Raw genomic sequence first — 20066 nt, 5'->3', positions numbered from 1 at the left:
ATATAGGGACCAAACAGAAATATAATATATTAGGAGGGCCTTAGATATGAAAAGTAGTTTCATTTTCTCGCGGCTGTGGATAATCAGACTCCTTCTTCTCCTTCTCCCTTGCTTCCGATCAAAATTTCACGGTGTCTACCGTCGCCGTCGCTAACGGTGTCATTCGTTAACGTTAACGGTAGATTGCTCTTTCAGAATTTGAATTTCTCATATTCCTTAGAAGCGTATCTGTGAATATAAAGACGGTCAAACCCTAAACAACCTGTGAAGAATCTGATGCCCTTGTTCCAAGCAATCTCGGATTGATTGATAAATTTGAGAAAACCCAATAAGAGATGTATCAGATCTTTGTGGAAAGACGGTAGCTTTTTAAGGGAGAAGCAGCTGATAGGTTTCTGAATCTGCGAATCAAACAAGGTTGAGCCTCTCCCCATGATTAGAGGTTTCGAATATTCTCTTACGTTTGAGTTTCTATAGAGAAGAGATTTCGAATATTCTCTTGCGTGCGTTTGGGGTTTCCATAAAGAAGAGATTTTGAGTTTGTGGATTCTCAGAGCCTTTTGGTAAATCTTGTGGGGATCTCTGAGGAAGCCATGGAAGAGTCTTCCCAGGTTAGTGCATTCCCTTCAAGATCTCAACTTCTGATTTACTACCGGTTTAGGAGATCAAGGTGCTCTCATTGTGTGGATTTTGGAATTAGATTATGAATGTCAGGAGGGTCTTGTAAACTAGTTTCAGAGTATATAATTGGAAAATACAGGACAAAAGAGTGCAGAGTTCATCAGATATATATGGCATTATATATATATATATATGTGATGCAAATCCTTTATATCTGACCTTAAAGGACTTGCTTCACGAATGAGAAGGTTTTAGCTTTGGTAATCATCAGTATTCAATAGAGAGGAACATAATAAAGTCTTTGTGGTATTGTGTGTGTGTGTGTTGGGTGACCCCATTGTATTGTGGGGGCTCTTCTCTTGCATAGGTTTTGATAGAGCCAACTGAGATGTATAACTGTTACCTTTTTTTTTTGTTTCTTTCTCCAGGGGAGTTTTGTTACGACCATAAACGAAGAGTATGAAACTATTTGCTGGGGCTGTGGACTAAACCTTGTGCTTCCATCCTACGCACCTGTTTTCAAGTGTGGCTGGTGTGGTGCAATCACCAATCAGAATCCCGTCAGAGTTGAAACCCGAAACTTTGGGTTGAGACGGTTCCGTGACCGCTGTTTTGTTGTTATTCTTGCTGTCTTTATGCTCTTTGTCATATGTAAGTTCCTCTGAACTAGTCCAAAAGAATAACCTAAATTTTAGAAATGATAATACTCATTCTGGAATGAAACTTCAGGTGGTGGGATTTGGGCAGCGTTTCCGGTCGTGTTTTCGATCAGCTTGGCTTGTGGGATATTCCATTCTGTTGTAGTAGTGTCCCTGGCTATATCAACGTTATCAACATTCATACTTGTTGCTTTTAAGTGCGCCGGGAAACCAATAGATATTCTTTATGGAACCCACCCTGGAGTAGGGAGCGGCGCACTTAACAACTATACCTTTTGTCACCACTGCTCCAAACCAAAGTCACCTAGAACTCATCATTGTCGCACCTGTGGCATGTGTGTCCTCGACATGGATCATCATTGCCCCTTTGTAAGTCTCATACCTTCACATATAAGTTTTTTTTTTTTTTTTTTTTTTCACATATAAGTTCATTGTCCCTTTTCATATAATCGTCCTCAATACCTTAACCTGTGTCTTGAGGCTAATGAATCTCCATGTGTTGTCTTTTGCAGATTGGTAACTGTGTTGGTGCGGGTAATCACAAAAACTTCATCGCCTTCCTTATCTCAGCGGTGATAAGCACAATCTACGCTTCGGTTATGTGTGTATATACCTTGATCCATATCTTGCCACCCCTGGAAAACCAAGCAGCGTATGCATCCGACATGGCACATGCTAATAGCGTATCTGTTCTGAGAGTGGTGAAGAATATCATACTTGCTTACATAGCGAACGCTATCTTCGTCTCTGTCCGAGGCCTTGTTCTAGTGTACCTCTTTGTGGCGAGTTTTTCAGTGGCGATTGGGCTAAGTGTTTTGCTATGGCAACAGCTTAGCTATATCTATGAAGGCAAGACTTACTTAAGCCATTTGAGTTCTCAAGGAAGTGAGGAAGATGGTGAAAAGAGCTGTGGGAATCTGTTGAAGTTTTTTGGATGTCCACTTTTAATTGAAAGGTACTTGCCAACTGTACGGAACTTGAGGAAGAGGCATAAGACATGAGAAGAGAATGGTGAGCTGTGGATGTTTGTTCTGTTTCTTCCTGCAATAGTTGGAGCTTGTTTTTGGAGCTAACAGGTAATGGATATGAGCAAAGTTTGTATCTCGTTTGTGAAACCACATGTTCATAAGATAATGGTAAATTTTCTATTTGTTTCAAGATTGTAAAATTTTGTTTGCCTGACATGCCTTGAGTTCAACAATGACATGGGAGTGTCCAGTTCAAGTTATGTCTTCTATGCCTTGACTTTAAGACAAACAAAACAACGGTTAGGACCATCGCCTGTTTGCGGTTTGATTAAATGTATGAAGGAACCTAATAGTTGTAATGAGCCAGCCACTTTCTCGACAACTTTCTTCACTATGTTTTTGAACCATATTTGTTCGTCTTTACCTTCTTTCCAAGCTGGTTTCAGAAGCCACCTTAACAATCTCAACAAGCGCAAACTTAAACGCCCTCATTCCTTATCTTTCTTGTTATCTTACCCTCTTCTTCTTTATTAGCCTCAGAAGTATTGGGATTTAGAGCTTGCTCATGAGTCCCATCGACATTTGCTTACTTTGAGTAGCCTGGTTTGCTTGAACAACCATGCAAGATTCTGAATGCAACAGTGCAAGCTGTGGAGTGGGCTGTCCACCTCCAAGAAACTGCGCTATAAGTTGCTGAGATGTTGCTAATCTAATCAATTTGTTCCATGGTCACGGTGTTTTGGACCGGAACAGGTTTCTTTACCATTGAATGATGATTGTCTTGATTACTTTTTCACTCTCAGCAGCAGCAGTTAGCTATTACTTGTTGATTTCATCCAGTGGTTAGTGAGTTTTGGCACGTCCATTACATTATGATTCTGATTGAATGCTTGAATAGGCGTGATGCCTCGTCTCCCTTGGCTTTCTAGTTTTGTCTTCCCGACCATTATGGCTGCTGCTTTGATCACAGCCGAATTTGTTGAACTCAACTTTACTGTAATAATGTTCACTGTGTACAGCAAAGTAACACTTTATTGTACTTGGCTCGAAGCCAGTTGAATCTCTTGCACTTTTTTCCATTTTTTTTTTAGTTTTTTATGCAAGTGATGATGATTAGTGAGTTTATGCCAAAAGGCTTCCATAAAGGGTTTTATTAAGCAAACATTAATGATTACAAAAATAAAAATCTTAGATTAGAATAGGAAAGAGACCGTCATGGAGATATTAATAGACACAAAACAAACTCACTCACATTATATAGTTAGTCACATGGCATATATCGAATCTTCTGACATTATTGTGAAAAGACAGAGATTGATTAATGTTCTAAACTGATAGTTGCATCATCATGCAAAGTATATATATAAGAATATGTTTCTATAATCTTTAAGAGATTGACAGAGATCAAATCTGATAGAGAGGCTTGACATCCTGTGTTGACCGATCCATGTACTGATAAACCGATGGTGTTTGAAAAAGCTGATGCGGATAACCATTGGTGTTGCTGTTGTAGCCGTACATGTCCATGTTCTGCTGCAACCCATTAGTCCCAGTTTCTTGAACCCCATAGGGATTGTTCACATTGAAACAATTCTGATAAAGCTGGTTTGGGAGAACATTAACACAGTTGGAGTTGAAGCTGTTGTAGGGAAACATACTCGTGTTAAAAACCTCATTCATTCCAGTTTCTTGTGACCCAAGTAACCTAGAGTACATCTCCTCCATACACGGATCCTGGTATATCGTCAGTGGATCCGGAGCCAGAGAATACGCTTGGTTAGAAGCTGATGTCGAGGCTTGGCTTTGCGATAAAGTACTGATCCTAGGGTTAAACAGATCCATGGAAGCTTGGTTCGGACGTTGTTGAATCATCATCTGTTCTTGACGAGCCATGTTGGTGTAATGCATATTCCTCTTCTGTGTTTGAGCTTCAACAACAGCTCCAAGCCTACGTTGCATCATGGTCTGACTACGTTCCAAGGACATAATCAGCTCCTCGAGCTTTTCTGCAGAGTAATTATCAAACCTCGGATCCCAATCTGGATACTTGTAATGAGATCCAAGTTTCGCTCTCTTCTTCGTCTTCGTCTTTTTCTTCTTGGACTCATCATCCTTCTTGATACTTTCAAGAACCTTGCGAAGATCATATTGTTTTTTGCTTCGCTGCGTCTCGCTTAATTCACTGTACCTTCGAGCCATGTCTTTGACCTTCTCTCTGTCTGCAGGCCATGTTTTGAGCTCTCCGTATGATCCATAGTATATGACGCAGACTTCGACTCCGCAGAGAATTGAAAGCTCGCTAGCTTTCTTGAAGACATTCTCTTGTCTACTAGTTAAGCGTTTAGCTTCCGAAGAAGAAGGTTTCTTGAAGCGAGAAGATGAAGACGAAGCCATCGTTATGTTTTTTTTTTTTAATTTTCAACTGAATGAAGAGGTGTGATTATTGTTCATTGGGTTTCCATATACATATATATATATAGAAAATATTAACAGAAATATCGTAATGATTAGCTAGATCGGTTTCCTTTTTTCATATGATTTTCCTTTTAAACTAGTGTTTTATGTTTCTAATAAGGAAATATTTATATTTTGGCTAAATAAAATGGCAAATGTGTTTACATAGATGAGGTATGTATAATGTATACTTGTTATACAAGCAAACAACGGCCGACTAAGTTGGCAATTTTTGAGAATGATGTACACATTGTTCAGTTTATACTATCCAGTTACAAGTCTATAATCAATATTTTCTGTATAAATTTTGAAATTCACTAATTTTATTTTTGAATCTAAATTTAAATTTTAGAACGATTCTCTTTAAATAAATAATAACATAAAATGGAATGTAAATACATGATACATCCGACATGTCTTTCATCATGTTGTAAAACTGCAAAAGGAAGAAATAAGAACATTTCATTCCAAATTAAAAAAAACTATTGAAAAATTGGTTATACATCTGATAATTTTATAAATTTTACACAAATCACTAAATTATAAATTTTGATAGAAACTGGTTAACTTTCAAAGCAGTCAAATAATATATTTCTGAAACATATTATTTATATCACAACCAAAGAAATAGATGAATTTTATGGCAGGAAAAAAGAACAAATAAAAGAATGTCCAATAGAGAAGGACAAGTTTAATGAGATAATTACATTCGAACCAGACCCTTATCTTCTCAAACTCAAGCCCCTCCTCCTTGCCGGCGACGCTTCTCTACTAAAATCATAAGCAACAATCTCAACTCTCTTCATCTTTTGTCTCTCCGGCGAATGGCGTTTCCGTTGCCCCTCACTTCTCACTTACCAATCTCAACTTCTTCTATTTCCCGAACCTCTTTCTTGCCTCTCACGCCTCGCCAGCCTAGTTTCTTCTCCGATCAGAATGTCAGCAGGCGTGTACTTATCAGCTGCTCTTCTTCTTCTTCTTCGTACTCCAATAATGGCTCAACTCCAGAGCCCAGGAATGGGAGGTCAGTTGTTAACCTTTTACGCCCACCAGGTGTTTGTGATAATTCCTAAATGAAAGAGTTTAGGATCTGATTAAAAAACATATTGCAAAAAACACTTTTGGCTGCTCTTTGTTAAATTCTTGTGTAATAATATTTCAGTGGGTTAAACGGGCAGTCATCGTTTCCTGGAATGCCTTCCTTGGATGGAACATCCAACCCACCGCTTAAGTGGAGAAGGGTTTTGCTTAAAGTCAGTGGAGAAGCTCTTGCTGGAGACGAGCAACAGAACATTGACCCTAAGGTTTCTTTTTTGTGAATGCATACATAATAAACTTCCTTGTTTCTCTGTTTCCTTTTTCCACAAGACTCATCCAAGTTCCACACTAATCTTAACTAGGTCACTATGTCGATTGCGAGGGAAGTTGCAGCAGTGACTCGGCTTGGCATTGAGGTTATTCTCTAAACATTTCTCTTCTTATTGTGTGATTGAGTATCATGGATTCATCGGCTTGTAGTTGTTAGGTATTAAGCCTTGAGCTCTTTTCTAGACATATTGATTGACAAAAGGACAAAATGATAAAATGCTTACTAATTAGTTAACTTCAAACTTACAAGAAGCATGAACTTGAGTCGCAAGGCAGAGATCTATGCTTTAAACATAAGTGAACAAATGGGTCTGGGTCATAGAGGTTGCAAAGTACTTTATGCTCTGTCTTGGTCTTCTTACGCTTTTACAACAGGTAGCGATTGTAGTTGGAGGAGGAAACATATTTCGTGGATCCACATGGGCTGGCTGCAGTGGCCTTGATCGCTCCTCTGCTGATTACATCGGGTAACACGTCCATTCTTGACTTCTCTTGTGCCACACGAGTCTTCTCTATCACAGTGTTCTTGTTCGTCTCACTCACTCTCTGTCTTTTTTTTTTTGTTTCATTGGTTCATCTGTAATTTGACAGGATGATGGCAACTGTGATGAACGCAATATTCCTTCAAGCGACAATGGAGAGCATCGGAATCCCAACACGTGTCCAAACCGCTTTCAGAATGTCGGAAGTCGCAGAGCCTTACATTAGAAGACGAGCAATTAGACATCTAGAGAAAGGCAGGGTTGTGATATTCGCAGCAGGAACAGGCAACCCGTTCTTCACAACTGATACTGCAGCAGCTCTTCGGTGTGCTGAAAGTAAGTTAAAAAAAAAAAGGTAGCTTCTGTGTTAAAAGTTTCCTTCAGTGATTCATTAAACGCTTTTTTTCCCACAGTTAACGCAGAAGTAGTGCTGAAAGCAACGAATGTCGATGGAGTCTTTGACGATGATCCTAAAAGAAACCCAAACGCTCGCCTCCACGAATCACTAACGTACCAAGAAGTAACCTCAAAGGATCTCTCTGTGATGGATATGACTGCTATCACTTTATGCCAAGAAAACAACATCCCAGGTTTTCTTTATATATAAACACACTCTCGAAACTTACATATGAATATATGATCATCTAAATTCCAACAAGAATGTGTGTTTTTTTTGTGTCACAGTTGTGGTTTTCAATCTATCTGAGCCTGGAAACATTGCGAAAGCAATTAAAGGAGAGAGAGTTGGTACACTGATTGGTGGAACCTGGAACTCTATTGTTGCAAACACATGAAGAAACTTCTTCCTTAATATAGTAACTTAGGTCAGGAGAATCTTACAACTCCTATATATAGCTTGCAGAAACCTCTTTACTTCCTAGGAACGTTATCTGTCTGAAAAGTTTTGAAAGTTAAATGAGATGTTATATAATATATAGTTTAGATTACAAATACACAAAACTCATTTTAAAACCCTTTGGGCTATTTTTGGATAATGTCAAAATTAATAAAGTTACATAAATGTAAAAAAAAAAAAACTAATAATCTATTATTCCCAAATGTGACTGAAGAAATCAGCAAAAGTTGGTGAAGCAGACAAACTAGCATAACCAGGGCTCATTATTCCCGCCGGCGAAAATAATCCGGGTGGTATCGCCGGGGAGAACAACCCACCTAGATGAAACATCGGGGAGAACATTCCGGCGGAAGCTGTCGGTAACATAGCCGGAGACGGCGAGAGTATACCCGGCGGGTAACCACTGAACTCAGCTGCTTCTTCCATAGCCGTCGAGATTCCTACCGGTTCCTTTCCTCCTCTCGGGCTAGCATTCTCCGTCGCGGCGAGTCTCGCCGCAGGTGATACATCTCCGTCGTTTCTTGAATCGAGGAAGACCTCAGAGGAGATCCCGGTGAGACGCTGGACGACGTTCATGAAGTCGGAGGCTGTGGTGTGCACGACCTTTGGTGAAACGGCGTAGATAACCACCGGCTCTCGAGCAGCGTAAGGTGGAGGTTGGTCACGATGCTGAGGAGGTGGAGCAGGGTGTTTAGGAGGTTTCTTGATCTTGTGAGAGTCTTTGTGGACGCTTAGAGGTGAAGGACGAGGACCATAGATCGGAAGCTGACGTTTTGGAGTCTGTTGATCAGAAGGATTACCGCCGGCGAAATATGCCGACGGATCCATTAGAATCTTGGTGGATTTTCTCTTTCACTATTTTTTGTTGTAAAAGAGTTTCGATCGAACTTGGTTCTTCTTCTATGTTTGGTCTGAGAATTGAATGGGATGTTTGACGACGAGTATATTGACCAAAACATCAACACACAATGTTTTTTGTTTTTTTTTGGTTTCTCAGACCGTTTAGTTTGACTTTCCAAATGTTGACTTTTTGTATCCATCGTCTAGACGTACATAAGAAAGCACATGTTCAATTTAGGAAATTTAAAATTTGTCGAATATATATTATAGCTAAGATTGATGTCAAAAAAATACTATAGCTAAGACTGTGTGTTTGTCACTAGATAGAAAATGCAAAACAAACATAAGTTTAATCATTAATTTATTTTCAGGAATGCAAAAACGAAAGAAAATAATTTGTTTATTGAGTTGTATTGTCCACTCGACACCATGCTTATCTCATCTGGATAAAAAAAGTCTGTGGGGATATAAACACATACTTTTAACCTGTGTCGGAAATTTCTTACCATGTTTGGTTGGGTTCTTTTGTAAGCACGTAATTGTTGTGATTGGTCTTTTATGGCGATTTTTTTGGTTTGTTTCTTCTCCAACGAAAATTCGGTTATTGTTGATCCAAAAATATGTAGTTCCGGTTATTCGATTCAACTTGAAAGTCATTTAGAAATGCGCTTCCAACTTTTCTAAAGCCCAAATACTGCATCCAGTTTAGCCCAACCAATTTGTTAATTGTCACGTAAGTTAATCGCAGGATCTTAAGTTACTGCTTTTCGGTCCGAAGTGCATATCTCGTTAGGAAATCCAGGATTGGGTTAATCGTGTCGTGTTGCATTCAAAAGTTAGTTGGGCTTTGGTCCTCCTGCTAACAAAAATAAAATAAAAAACTTGCAAATCGAATGTTGAAGCAAGTACCATTTCAAGCATACGATTATCCTTTAACCATTTTACTGTTAGATAATAGTGTTTCTCATACAGTCATACACGTTTAAGAAATTAAAAATTCTGTACTTTAGCAAAATTGATCACACTAGCAAAAAAAAAAAGTTCTCATGATATATACAATATCTACGTTCAAAATAGCTGATGACAATTATAAAAATCAAAACGGCGTAATATGAGTGGTGTTCGTCTCGTAAGCAGACAAAGCAGAAGCAGATGTATTCACCTTCAGAACCTTTATCAAATCTTTCGCCATCTGTCTCACCATCGGCGAGCAGTTGCTCTGAATCACCACCAACAGCTTCGTCACGCCGTTACATCTCTCCACCGTCTCCTCCGCCCTCTTATCTTCTCTGAACACGTAGCACAAACACCACAAAATCGTCACGGCGTGCTCCGTCGCCTTCTCCGAGACTTTCAACAGCTTCCTCACAACTCCTTCCACGCACCTCCCTCCGGCGTCTCCGCCGCATATCTCCGATCTACCTTCCCGCTTTGACGACAGTGTCTCCAACAGTTTCAACGACTTCTCCGTCACGGCGACGCTCGTTGTCTCCGTCAAGAGAATGTCTTTGATCATCGTGATCGTTTTCTCCGCGATGAGTTTCGATCTCACTCGTTTCGAGGTGGAGATTGTGATTAAGAATGATAAACACGCTTCCATCAAAGAAGCATCCGTCTCGGAGCTGATCGATTTGATCAGCTCCGTTAGGATCCCGTCACGTTCTGAGATGATCTCTTTCGACTTGGTGTCGAAAGAGATCATCTCCAAAACCCTAACGGACTCGATCTTAGTTTTCAGATTCCCGCGCTGAATCGCGAGGAGAAGCGCCGTCAAGCAACGGCCGCCACCGTCCGTTAACATCAGATTCGATAACCGTTCGCGATCTCTCTCGTTGTTATCTCCCTTGAACATAGTATCCAAAATCATAATCGCCAGGAGACCTAGCTTGATCTTCGTCGTCGCGCGCGTTCCGCCGTCCACGGCGGCGACGATGTCGACCAGCATTGGCGCGAAATCATCTCTCTTCCAGAGAAACTCTCTGTTCGTGTCGGAGTCTTTCGCGAATCGGACGATTCTGGAGAGATTCTCCAGACGAATCTCGTCGTCGTCCTTCTCGAGACTCAGTCTCCTCAACGACTCGTTCACTTCTTCCACCGTTAAAATCCCTCGAGGCGGAGAGCCACCGGCGTGACGGCCGAGGGAATCTGACCAGGATTTGATTAGCCGTTGAAGAGTGAGGTTAGGAACGAAGTCTTTAGTTCGGAGAATCTGCATAGTGGCGGGACAAGTGTTGTTGCCACCGTCGAGCCACCTCTGGATACTTGCGCGGTCGTAGGTTACGCCGGTGCAGAGACTAACGGGAGACTTCATCACGTCGAGAGATATGGGACACCTGAAGAAGCTAGGAACCGTAAGGTACGTCTCTGTTTCATCTCTCCCCATTGGTTCAAGGGAAAATATGGTGAGAAAATGCGGGAAAAAAAAAGGTGGGGAAGATGATGATTGTATTGGTAAGTGAAAGGTGTGGAAGAAAGTGAGTAGAGGTGGCTTTAAAGACAGAGTCAAATGCACGCTCGCGTCACCGTTTTGAACCAAAACATATTCCAAGACATGACAGTTTCATATATATCTCGATATATACTATAATAGTATTGTGTATTTAATACGAAATAATTGAGATGTTCAGGTAATTTCTTTGGTCTTGGGTCAAGGTTTTTTCTGTGAGTGTCCGTCCTGCTCGGTCAAATGTTGCAACCGGTAGATCAGGGTTTGATGGGAGCTCTGCCAACGGTGCGACTCTTACTCACGTGTGAGTTAGGAGTCCAGAAGTGTGTGGATAATAGTGGGACCCATATTCTACATGAAGGCCTGGTCTGGTCTGAACTCGTCAAGAGAACGATGCACATGGACTTGGTCCATATCTGTAGTCTTTTTATTGTACTATCAGACACCGAACAATCATTATGAAGCAATGTGTTTTTTAATGAAGCAATGTGTTAACGCAGAACAGTCAGGCAAATATTACAATGTGGTATATATAATATATGGAAGCTGAGATTGGTCATGGCGACTAATATACTTTTGAAATTTTAATTTGCGTTAATGATATCAAAGTTGCTGAAAAAAATATATATCAAATTATAAATTGTGTTGTGGCTTCCACTACGGATAAAAGAAAAAGAAATATTTTTCTAGGGAAAATGTTTGATGCCGGGAGAAAAGCAAATGCGTTTTGTTTTTGTGGGTTGTCATCTTTGTCAATATAACGTTTTAGAAAAGTATTCGAAGATAGATCCATAACATTTTCGTTGTCTAATAGTATATGGTTAGACTGTCTAGTTGTCAAATGAAGCTGTGTAATTGACTAACAAACTTGAGGACTGAATATATAACTACAGACAGTATTACTCTTTCTATATTTGTAATTAAGATCGATTTATTTTATGAAGGGTTTTATACATACTAAGAAACAATCAATAATTGTCAAGTAAGTTTATATGATAAAACTAGATTTTGACCCGCTCTGTATATTTTTGTTTTATATTTTTTAAATAATTTAATTTTTATATTTTGTGTGTTTTAATTATATTTATGTTTTTATTTGTATAATATTTTTCTTAAATAATTAGTAAGAGATTTTAATAATTATATTAAAATAATTGGATCACACCTATATCATTAGGTCATATTCCTATTTTAATAATATTGATATAGTTCTAGTACATTTTTCTTTAATAGCTAGTTTATTATATATCTCTTAATCTCGGTCTATTAGTTTATTTTAGCATGGATAACTAATTGATGATCTACATAGTTTCTTACTTTGAATTTTTAAAATATTCGGTTTAACAAATATTAAATAAAATTTTGAACAATGAAAAATACTTATAAAACATAAAGTCGTTGGCTTTAGAGTATCTTTAATGTATATCTTTATATTTTCCCTTAAATTAGAAATCTATGTTATACAAATGGATTTGTATGAATATATAATAAAATTTATATAATTTAAAAGAAAATATAAAATAATGTTAATTTTCGTCTTTATATTTAGAGGTGAAATAATATATCTTCATATATTTTCTATAAATATAAGAACTCTGTTATATAGGTATAAATTGTAACAAATCCATCACTATAATAAATATCTTTAACTTAAAAAAAACAAAATAGAGGTGAGATGGAAATAGTCTTATAGAAAATCAAACTTGGGTGCTGATTACAAATTATTTAGTTTTAGTAATTTGGGTGGATAAGTTCGGCTATTACTCATGATCTTCTCCGTTTATTTATGCTAATTAAGCTTAATCAGAACTTTTACTAGAACTTTTTTTTTCCGTAAAAGCTTTTACTAGAACTTGACAGATACATTTTGAAAATATAGCACGTCCGTGTTTTTATAGTGTAATGAATGGTAGTTAGTAGTATCATTTAATTTGGAATAATTTTTCTCGGTTTAATAATTTTCTAGAATCCTTGTAGTGTTATCTCAGACGAATGAATTGAGTGTATTTTAACTCGTGAGCATATAATTAAACTTGATAATTTACGTATTGGTAAGACTGTACGAGGGAAAGTTAAAACATAATGATGCGAATGTGCATCATTGTCTACAGTCAGCAATTATGGCAGATCGGTAAAAATCTGCGCCAATTTCTATGATCTCACCTTTAATAAATTAACTCAGTCATCATCTCCTTCATTTCATGATTTTCATCCATTATTGTTCTTGATAGGTGATGATTTCGTTTGCCCTTGGCCTATCTCCGATGTATGCTATTTCTATTTTTCAAATAAAAAAAGTATAATAGAAATGGACTTTAATCTAATGTATTCTTTTAAAATATCAATATCTATATAGAATAGGGTTGGAAATAATCTTATATGCAAAGAACCTTTTTTCCTTTGCAAATAAATATATTGTAGGGAAATGAGAAGTAAGTAGACAATAAATTATTTCGGGAAATATGGTACAAATATAAACCAGATTTTCTGTTTCTCTTTGAAACCAAAAAGATGCAGACTTCGTACAAGATTTACAGGTACATTTGGTTATGACAACCTGGTCACAGTGGATCCGAATGGAAGAAGTGGAGGATTAGCTCTGTTTTATAATCATGAATTTCAAGTTCAGGTTGGATATACGAGTAACAGAATGATAGATGTAGAAGCAGTCACCCTGGGTAAAAAGATTTTTTTAACTTTTGTATACGGTGACCCGGTACAAAAATTGCGAGAACAAGTGTGGGAACGTTTAACACGATATGGACTGGCAAGATCGGAATCATGGTTCATAATTGGGGATTTGAATAAGATTACCGGTAATCACGAAAAGGAGGGAGGAGCTTTAAAGAGCGCTAATTCATTTCTCCCTTTCAACGATATGATAAGGAATAACGATTTATTAGAATTCCCGGCAAGGGGAAATAAAATGTCGTGGCAAGGTAGAGAGGAAAAGGCAAAGGAGCTTTTATGATCAGATGCCGACTGGATCGTGCTTTAGCTAATGAGGAATGGCATACTCTTTTTCCGGTTTCCTATACGGAGTATTTGGGGATGGTAGGGTCTGATCATCGGCCAATAGTTGTTTTTATTGAGGATAAAGTACGCAGGAGAAAAGGACAATTCCGGTTTGATAAACGATGGATAGGACAAGAAGAGCTGCTAGAATCGATTGCCTCAGGATGGCATGAGAATAATAATGGATCTTCACAAGATATTGTATCCAAAATTAGTAATTGTAAACATGATATTGCGGCATGGAGAAAGGATAATCCACCATATGGGAAAGAAAAAATTGCAGACCTTCAGAAAGTATTGGAAGAGGTACAAACTGATGATTCTAGGACACAAGAAGAAATTATAGAAATTTCAAAGAAACTGCAAGATGCATATAAGGATGAAGAGGAGTATTGGCATCAGAAAAGCCGAAATATGTGGTACTCATCGGGGGATCTAAATACCAATTTTTATCATGCTTTAACAAGGCAAAGACGAATTCGTAATAGAATTGTGGGTCTATATGATGAGACAGGAAATTGGATAACAGAGGTAGATGGGGTGGAAAAGGTGGCGGTGGATTATTTTGGGAATCTTTTTACTTCAACTGGTCCCTCTGAATTTGATAATTTTCTCGAGGAAATAACACCATCCATTTCCCTCCAGATGAATCAACGCCTTTTAAAGGTAGCAACAGAGGAGGAAGTGAGGCAAGCTCTATTTATGATGCACCCGGAAAAAGCACCTGGACCAGATGGAATGACTGCCTTATTTTTTCAGGTATCTTGGCATATTATTAAGGATGACCTGGTGGAATTGGTGAATAGTTTTTTAACTACAGGAGAAATGAATTCAAGGCTAAATCTTACTAATATTTGTATGATCTCGAAAACGGAGAAACCTACAAGGATGACATAGTTAAGACCTATTAGCCTCTGCAATGTGGGGTATAAGATTATATCAAAAGTATTATGTGAGATGCTGAAAGTGTGTCTACCAAAGTTGATATCGGAAACACAGTCGGCATTCTTACCGGAGAGGTTGATCTCAGATAATATTCTAATAACACAAGAGATGTTTCATGGTTTGAGGACAAATAAATCTTGTCAAAATAAGTATATGACGATAAAAACGGACATGAGTAAGGCATATGATAGGGTGGAATGGGATTTTATTCAAGCATTACTCAACAAACTGGGCTTTGATCCACATTGGACGAAGCTAATGATGGAATGTATTTCCTCAGTTCAGTATCGGGTACTGTTAAATGGGAAACCAAAGGGACTTATAACTCCACACAGGGGCCTTAGACAAGGGGACCCGCTATCCCCATATCTATTTATCATGTGTACTAAGGCACTGGTTGCAAACATTAAGAAAGTGGAACAAGGGAAACAATTAACGGGAATGAAAGTAGCGAGAGCTTGTCCATCAATATCTCATCTACTGTTTGCGGACGACAGTCTTTTCTTTTGTAAGGCACAAAAGGATAAATGCGAAACTATACTAAAAATTTTAAAGGACTATGAGGCAGTTTCAGGTCAATTGATAAATTTCCAAAAATCATCAATCCAATTTGGACACAAAATTGAAGAATCCAGGAGACAGGAAATGCGTGATATATTGGTATACAAAATATAGGTGGCATGGGATCTTACCTGGGACTACCGGAAAATATAGGAGGATCCAAAGTCCAAATATTTGGCTTTGTCCAAGATCGGCTAGATACCAGGATCAATGAGTGGACTTTTAAATATTTCACTAAAGAAGAAAAAGAAGTGGTTATTAAGTTGGTGGTTACGGCGCTACCAAATCATGTAATGTCGTGCTATCGACTACCACAGACAACTGTATAAAAGCTGACAAGCACAGTAGCAAAATTTTGGTGGAGTTCCGGGGGAAGTACTAAAGTTTACACTGGAAATCATGGGACAAAATGTGTCTTCCCAAGAAAGAGGGTGGACTGGGTTTCAAAGATATTATGAATTTTAATATGGCAATGCTTGAAAAGCAACTTTGGCGGCTAATAAATAAACCGACAACTCTTTTTTCTAGAGTTTTTAAGGGTCGGTATTTCAGGAACGCTTCACCCCTGGAACCGATCCGCTCTTACTCCCCATCATACGGCTGGCGGAGTATTGTATCAGCTAGATCTCTGGTTAGCAAAGGACTAATTAAAAGGGTGGGAACAGGGCATCCATTTCAGTATGGAATGATCCCTGGCTCCCAACCACTCGCCCGAGACCAGCAAACAAAAATCAACACAATCTGTTTCCGGAATTTACGATGGACTCTCTTATTATCCCAGGTTCTAGGAATTGGAACTCACAGGCAATTCAGGATTTGGTGGACCCGCGGGATGCGAAGATTATTGAAAGAATACCACTTAGCAGAGTTAATATGGACGATAAGGATGGTTGGTATTTCACTAAAAATGGAAGATACACGGTTAAATCAGGTTACGACGTCGAAAGAATCTACCCAGATAAAGGAAAACCGCCGATTATTTTGGCCGTAGAAGTTTTGAAAGCTCAGTGTTGGCAGATGAGGTGCCCACCAAAAATGAAGCATTTTTTATGGCAGATTGTATCAGGGTGTATTGCTGCCAGAAAGAACCTAAAAGCAAGAGGGTTGCAAGGGGATATTGGGTGTAATAGATGTGGGCATGCTGAGGAATCTCTAAACCATGTCTTTTTTGAGTGTTCCCCAGCTCGATAGATATGGGCACTATCAAAGATATCAACAAATCCAGATGTATTTCCTTCGGAAGCGTTGTTTACTAATATAGACCATTTATTCTGGAGAGTTTTACCAAAGATGAATGATCATCAATTTGTTTGGATTTTATGGTATATTTGGAAGGCACGGAACAATAAGGTGTTTAGTAATCTGGATGTGGATCCACAAGATACTTTAAAATTGGCTGAAACAGAATCTACCATGTGGGTCGCGGCACAAGAGTTAAATGTAAGAAGATCATTACCGCCACAAGTAATTCAACATGTCACAATTCCAGGGAGATGGTGCTTTTTAGATGGTTCGTGGAAGGATAAGGATCCTTTTTCGGGACAAGGTTGGTATAGTACTCTAGAAGGCTTTCAGGGGATAATGGGGGCACGAAATGTTCGGGCCAGTTTATCTCCCTTTCACTCGGAGGTGGAGGCTTTGATTTGGGCAATGGAGTGTATGAAAAATCTACGACAGTTTCAGGTTACGTTTGCAACGGATTGTTCTCAGTTGGTGAAGATGGTTTTGGAATCAGAAGAGTGGCTGGCATTTGCAAATTATCTGGAGGATATTAAAAGTCTACAAAGCAGTTTCCAGAGTTCACAAATCATTCATGTTCCATATACGGATAATTTAAGGGCGGATCGTTTAGCACGTAGTGCCAGATAACAATCGTCTTTCATCGTTCACATGGATGCAGAACTCCCAGTTTGGTGTGCAGAGTTTATATGAGTCTGTGTGTTTGATAACAAAAAAAAAAAAAAATATATATATATAATATATATATATATATATAGTGCTACAGAGAACTACAAATGTGAAATGGGTAAAAAACAAGTAATCGCTTCATTCCATAAAGATGGAGTAATATTTTGTTTATACATTAAAACACACATTATATATGCATTATTTCATGATTATATTATTTTTTTACCAGTTAATAGTGTATCCTGTGAATATGACAATATATGTTGTAGGAATAGACACAGATCATATTATCCATAATTTTGAAAGTATTTGAAATCTGATTTGTTTTATCGAGCAATATATGAAATTGCTCAGCCATTTTTGGTAAGATAAATTGCTCAGTCATTTTTGGTAAGATAAATTGCTCAGCCATTATGTTGTATATCGCTAAAATATGAAATTTTAACCATATATTTTTCATAAATAAATTTTAAAAATTGAAAACACATAAAAACAAGAAAATAATGTAAAACAGTAATATTACTAAATATAAATGTGCCTGTCTAATAAAATCTGATAACTAAATAATTATATATTATGAATAAAAAAATTTAATACTTGAAAAATAAAAATGATTAATATATATATACATAAAACTGGAAAATATATCCATTTTAGAATTAGTTATATGTTCATTATTTTTAACCGAATCAAAAAGAATATAACACTAAATAACATAATAGTATAAATAAAAATATAAAAATATTTATAAATTTCGAATTATATTTAATTCTTTTACAATTATTATTTTTATTACTAGATAAATCTTCAAAAAGTTATAGAGTTTTTTAAATTGTAATTATATTAATCCTTATACCACTAGTTTCCTCTGCATATCAAAAATTTTAAAAAATACAATTTACCTTTACGTTTTGATAATTATATATCTAACAAATTTTCTCTTAATTTTATACAATTGTATTTAATATTTTAACAAAAATAAATATATAAAAGAAAATTATTCAAGATTATAATTTTAAGCATACACATATATATTCTTATAAATTTAAAATAAAAATATTTTTTTGTCAGTATTTCTTTTATATTTATTTTTACGTTTAGTTAAATAAAATTTAAATAAAACATTGTAAGCAAATAATAAAATCTAAAAGATTAACAAAATTTTATTTTAAATATAATTTAAATCTAAAAACTTTTATTACTAGATATAGTGTAGGAAAACACATTTTTGCGATTGAATAATTCTTTTTTTTTGTCAGCCAGTATTGAATAATTCTTAAATCTATGTAGATAATTATGTAACAGGTCCTAGTCTTTACCGATATAGGATATTTTCCTTGTATAACTACGGAGTTATTGCGATGCTAATAAAATAACACAGACTAGATTTTGACCCGCGGTTTGAAACCGCGGGATATTTTATGATGAATTTTTATCAACAACATTATTAATAATGATATTAATTTGTAAGATTTTTGTCTATTTTAAATATTTTTGTATTTAAATCAATATTTTTAAACCCGACATAAATCTGCGATTGAACAGGTGATCCGAGATGTAATACAGTTAGAATTTTAAGAAATATCATTATTTTAAAACCCGATAAACCAGCAAAAATGCTAAACCACAAAGGAACCCGTTGAACCGATGAATCATCCAATTTGATTTAAATTTTTAATTTTTAATTTTTAAAGTTAATTTCAAATTTAGCATTAGATATTTAAATACTTATTAACTTAAATCTTATCATATTTTTATGTCATATCTCTATGTTAGATTATGTAATAAATTAAAAGTATTAATATTAATAAATATTTAATATCTAATGATAAATTTGAAATTACGGGTTTCGTTTTAAATCAAATACCTATTTTTTGAACACCGACTTAGATTATATAGTTTTCATGAAATTAGGGATTTCATTTTTATCATTTCTTAATTTTCAGAAGATCTAGTATTATAGCCATGAATATTGCTTTTGTGGATACTCAGAAACTACTTACCATAAAAATCGTTTTGGAAATCTTATCATTAATAATCACGATATATAGTCTTACCATATAAATAGGCTATATGTTAGGCTTTTTGTTATTATTAGTAAATGTATTAGACTTAATTATATGATATAGTTTGATTTAGTTGACTTAATTATATTGTATAGTTATTTTTAAATTTTCTACCTAGAAATAAGTTAGGTCCAACTTTGTGCTTCTGTTTTAATAAGATAGATTACTACTCTGAACATATACAATGCCATATAAAAAGTCATGTTCCTATCCAAAGTCAACATCAGATTCAATTTTTTGTGAGTTGTATGAAGAATTTCTAGAACTTTTGTAGCAAATTTATCAGATTCTAGAACTTTTGTAGCGAATTCTTTGTACGACCAGCTTTTCTTATACAACTCATATTCGGCACTAGGCAGTATTGTAAGACACTGATATTATAAATTTTTAATAGAATTTGTTCTATTAGTAACATGACATATTGATAAGTATTATATCTAATTATATATTTTATTTATTTAAAATACTATAATATAAAATTAAATGGTATATTAATAAGTGTTATATCCAACTATGTATTTTATTTATTTAAAACATTATTATATCAAATTAAATTAATATTAAATATAAATAAGATAATAAAAAATCTCAAATATAAAAATTAAAATTTTTAAAAAACTAAAACAAAAATATAGCCACCATTTGAAATGGTCAGAATCGAGTGATTCTTTAAAGAACTTTTTTAATAGAATAAAGTTTATAAATTGCTAATGATGAATATATTCACACGCTACGTGTAATTACGAAAGATGATGAGGAAAAGATGAGGAACCGTAAAGTTACATAATGTATACTGATAATTCATTCGCGTGCGATTACACATAATTCCATAACAATTTATTTTTGCTTATGTTATGGAATAAAGATCATCCTTTTG

The 20066-nt window shown here is 36.1% G+C and overlaps 5 protein-coding genes across 5 annotated transcripts; 2 read left to right on the top strand and 3 right to left on the bottom strand.

Moving 5' to 3' along the window:
* Window positions 1-74: 74 nt before the first annotated feature.
* On the top strand, window positions 75-2438 carry LOC130512711 (protein S-acyltransferase 11). The gene is made up of 4 exons (XM_057010957.1): window positions 75-611; window positions 1050-1272; window positions 1351-1649; window positions 1793-2438. Exons 1-4 carry the CDS (start codon window positions 594-596, stop codon window positions 2279-2281), a joined length of 1029 nt encoding a protein of 342 aa, XP_056866937.1. The 5' UTR covers window positions 75-593; the 3' UTR covers window positions 2282-2438.
* Window positions 2439-3576: 1138 nt separating this feature from the next.
* Window positions 3577-4670, bottom strand: LOC130512712 (agamous-like MADS-box protein AGL103). The gene has a single exon (XM_057010958.1). It carries the CDS (start codon window positions 4640-4642, stop codon window positions 3653-3655), a length of 990 nt encoding a protein of 329 aa, XP_056866938.1. The 5' UTR covers window positions 4643-4670; the 3' UTR covers window positions 3577-3652.
* Window positions 4671-5401: 731 nt separating this feature from the next.
* Window positions 5402-7480, top strand: LOC108857641 (uridylate kinase PUMPKIN, chloroplastic). Its single transcript, XM_018631645.2, has 7 exons — window positions 5402-5726; window positions 5865-6006; window positions 6103-6156; window positions 6446-6537; window positions 6662-6888; window positions 6966-7142; window positions 7237-7480. The coding sequence occupies exons 1-7, from the start codon at window positions 5527-5529 to the stop codon at window positions 7344-7346; spliced, it is 1002 nt and encodes a 333-aa protein (XP_018487147.1). The 5' UTR covers window positions 5402-5526; the 3' UTR covers window positions 7347-7480.
* Window positions 7481-7486: 6 nt separating this feature from the next.
* LOC108859465 (protein MKS1) lies at window positions 7487-8365 on the bottom strand. Its single transcript, XM_018633370.2, has one exon. The coding sequence runs from the start codon at window positions 8234-8236 to the stop codon at window positions 7601-7603; it is 636 nt and encodes a 211-aa protein (XP_018488872.1). The 5' UTR covers window positions 8237-8365; the 3' UTR covers window positions 7487-7600.
* Window positions 8366-9182: 817 nt separating this feature from the next.
* On the bottom strand, window positions 9183-10718 carry LOC130512803 (U-box domain-containing protein 29-like). The gene has a single exon (XM_057011163.1). The coding sequence runs from the start codon at window positions 10629-10631 to the stop codon at window positions 9345-9347; it is 1287 nt and encodes a 428-aa protein (XP_056867143.1). The 5' UTR covers window positions 10632-10718; the 3' UTR covers window positions 9183-9344.
* Between the last annotated feature and the right edge of the window lie 9348 nt (window positions 10719-20066).

This window comes from Raphanus sativus, chromosome 5 (genome assembly GCF_000801105.2).
Source record: "Raphanus sativus cultivar WK10039 chromosome 5, ASM80110v3, whole genome shotgun sequence".
In the NCBI taxonomy this organism is placed as follows: domain Eukaryota; kingdom Viridiplantae; phylum Streptophyta; class Magnoliopsida; order Brassicales; family Brassicaceae; genus Raphanus; species Raphanus sativus.
The sequence above is the reverse complement of the archived record's forward strand: the minus strand, read 5'-3'. Positions and strand labels throughout refer to the sequence as shown.

Coding starts and splice junctions, on each gene's coding strand:
- LOC130512711 (XM_057010957.1), top strand. Junction 1,273..1,350: donor CTTTATGCTCTTTGTCATAT/GTAAGTTCCTCT, acceptor ATGAAACTTCAG/GTGGTGGGATTTGGGCAGCG. Junction 1,650..1,792: donor TGGATCATCATTGCCCCTTT/GTAAGTCTCATA, acceptor TGTCTTTTGCAG/ATTGGTAACTGTGTTGGTGC.
- LOC130512712 (XM_057010958.1), bottom strand. CDS start 4,642: ATGGCTTCGTCTTCATCTTCTCGCTTCAAGAAACCTTCTTCTTCGGAA.
- LOC108857641 (XM_018631645.2), top strand. CDS start 5,527: ATGGCGTTTCCGTTGCCCCTCACTTCTCACTTACCAATCTCAACTTCT. Junction 6,007..6,102: donor AACAGAACATTGACCCTAAG/GTTTCTTTTTTG, acceptor AATCTTAACTAG/GTCACTATGTCGATTGCGAG. Junction 6,889..6,965: donor AGCTCTTCGGTGTGCTGAAA/GTAAGTTAAAAA, acceptor TTTTTCCCACAG/TTAACGCAGAAGTAGTGCTG.
- LOC108859465 (XM_018633370.2), bottom strand. CDS start 8,236: ATGGATCCGTCGGCATATTTCGCCGGCGGTAATCCTTCTGATCAACAG.
- LOC130512803 (XM_057011163.1), bottom strand. CDS start 10,631: ATGGGGAGAGATGAAACAGAGACGTACCTTACGGTTCCTAGCTTCTTC.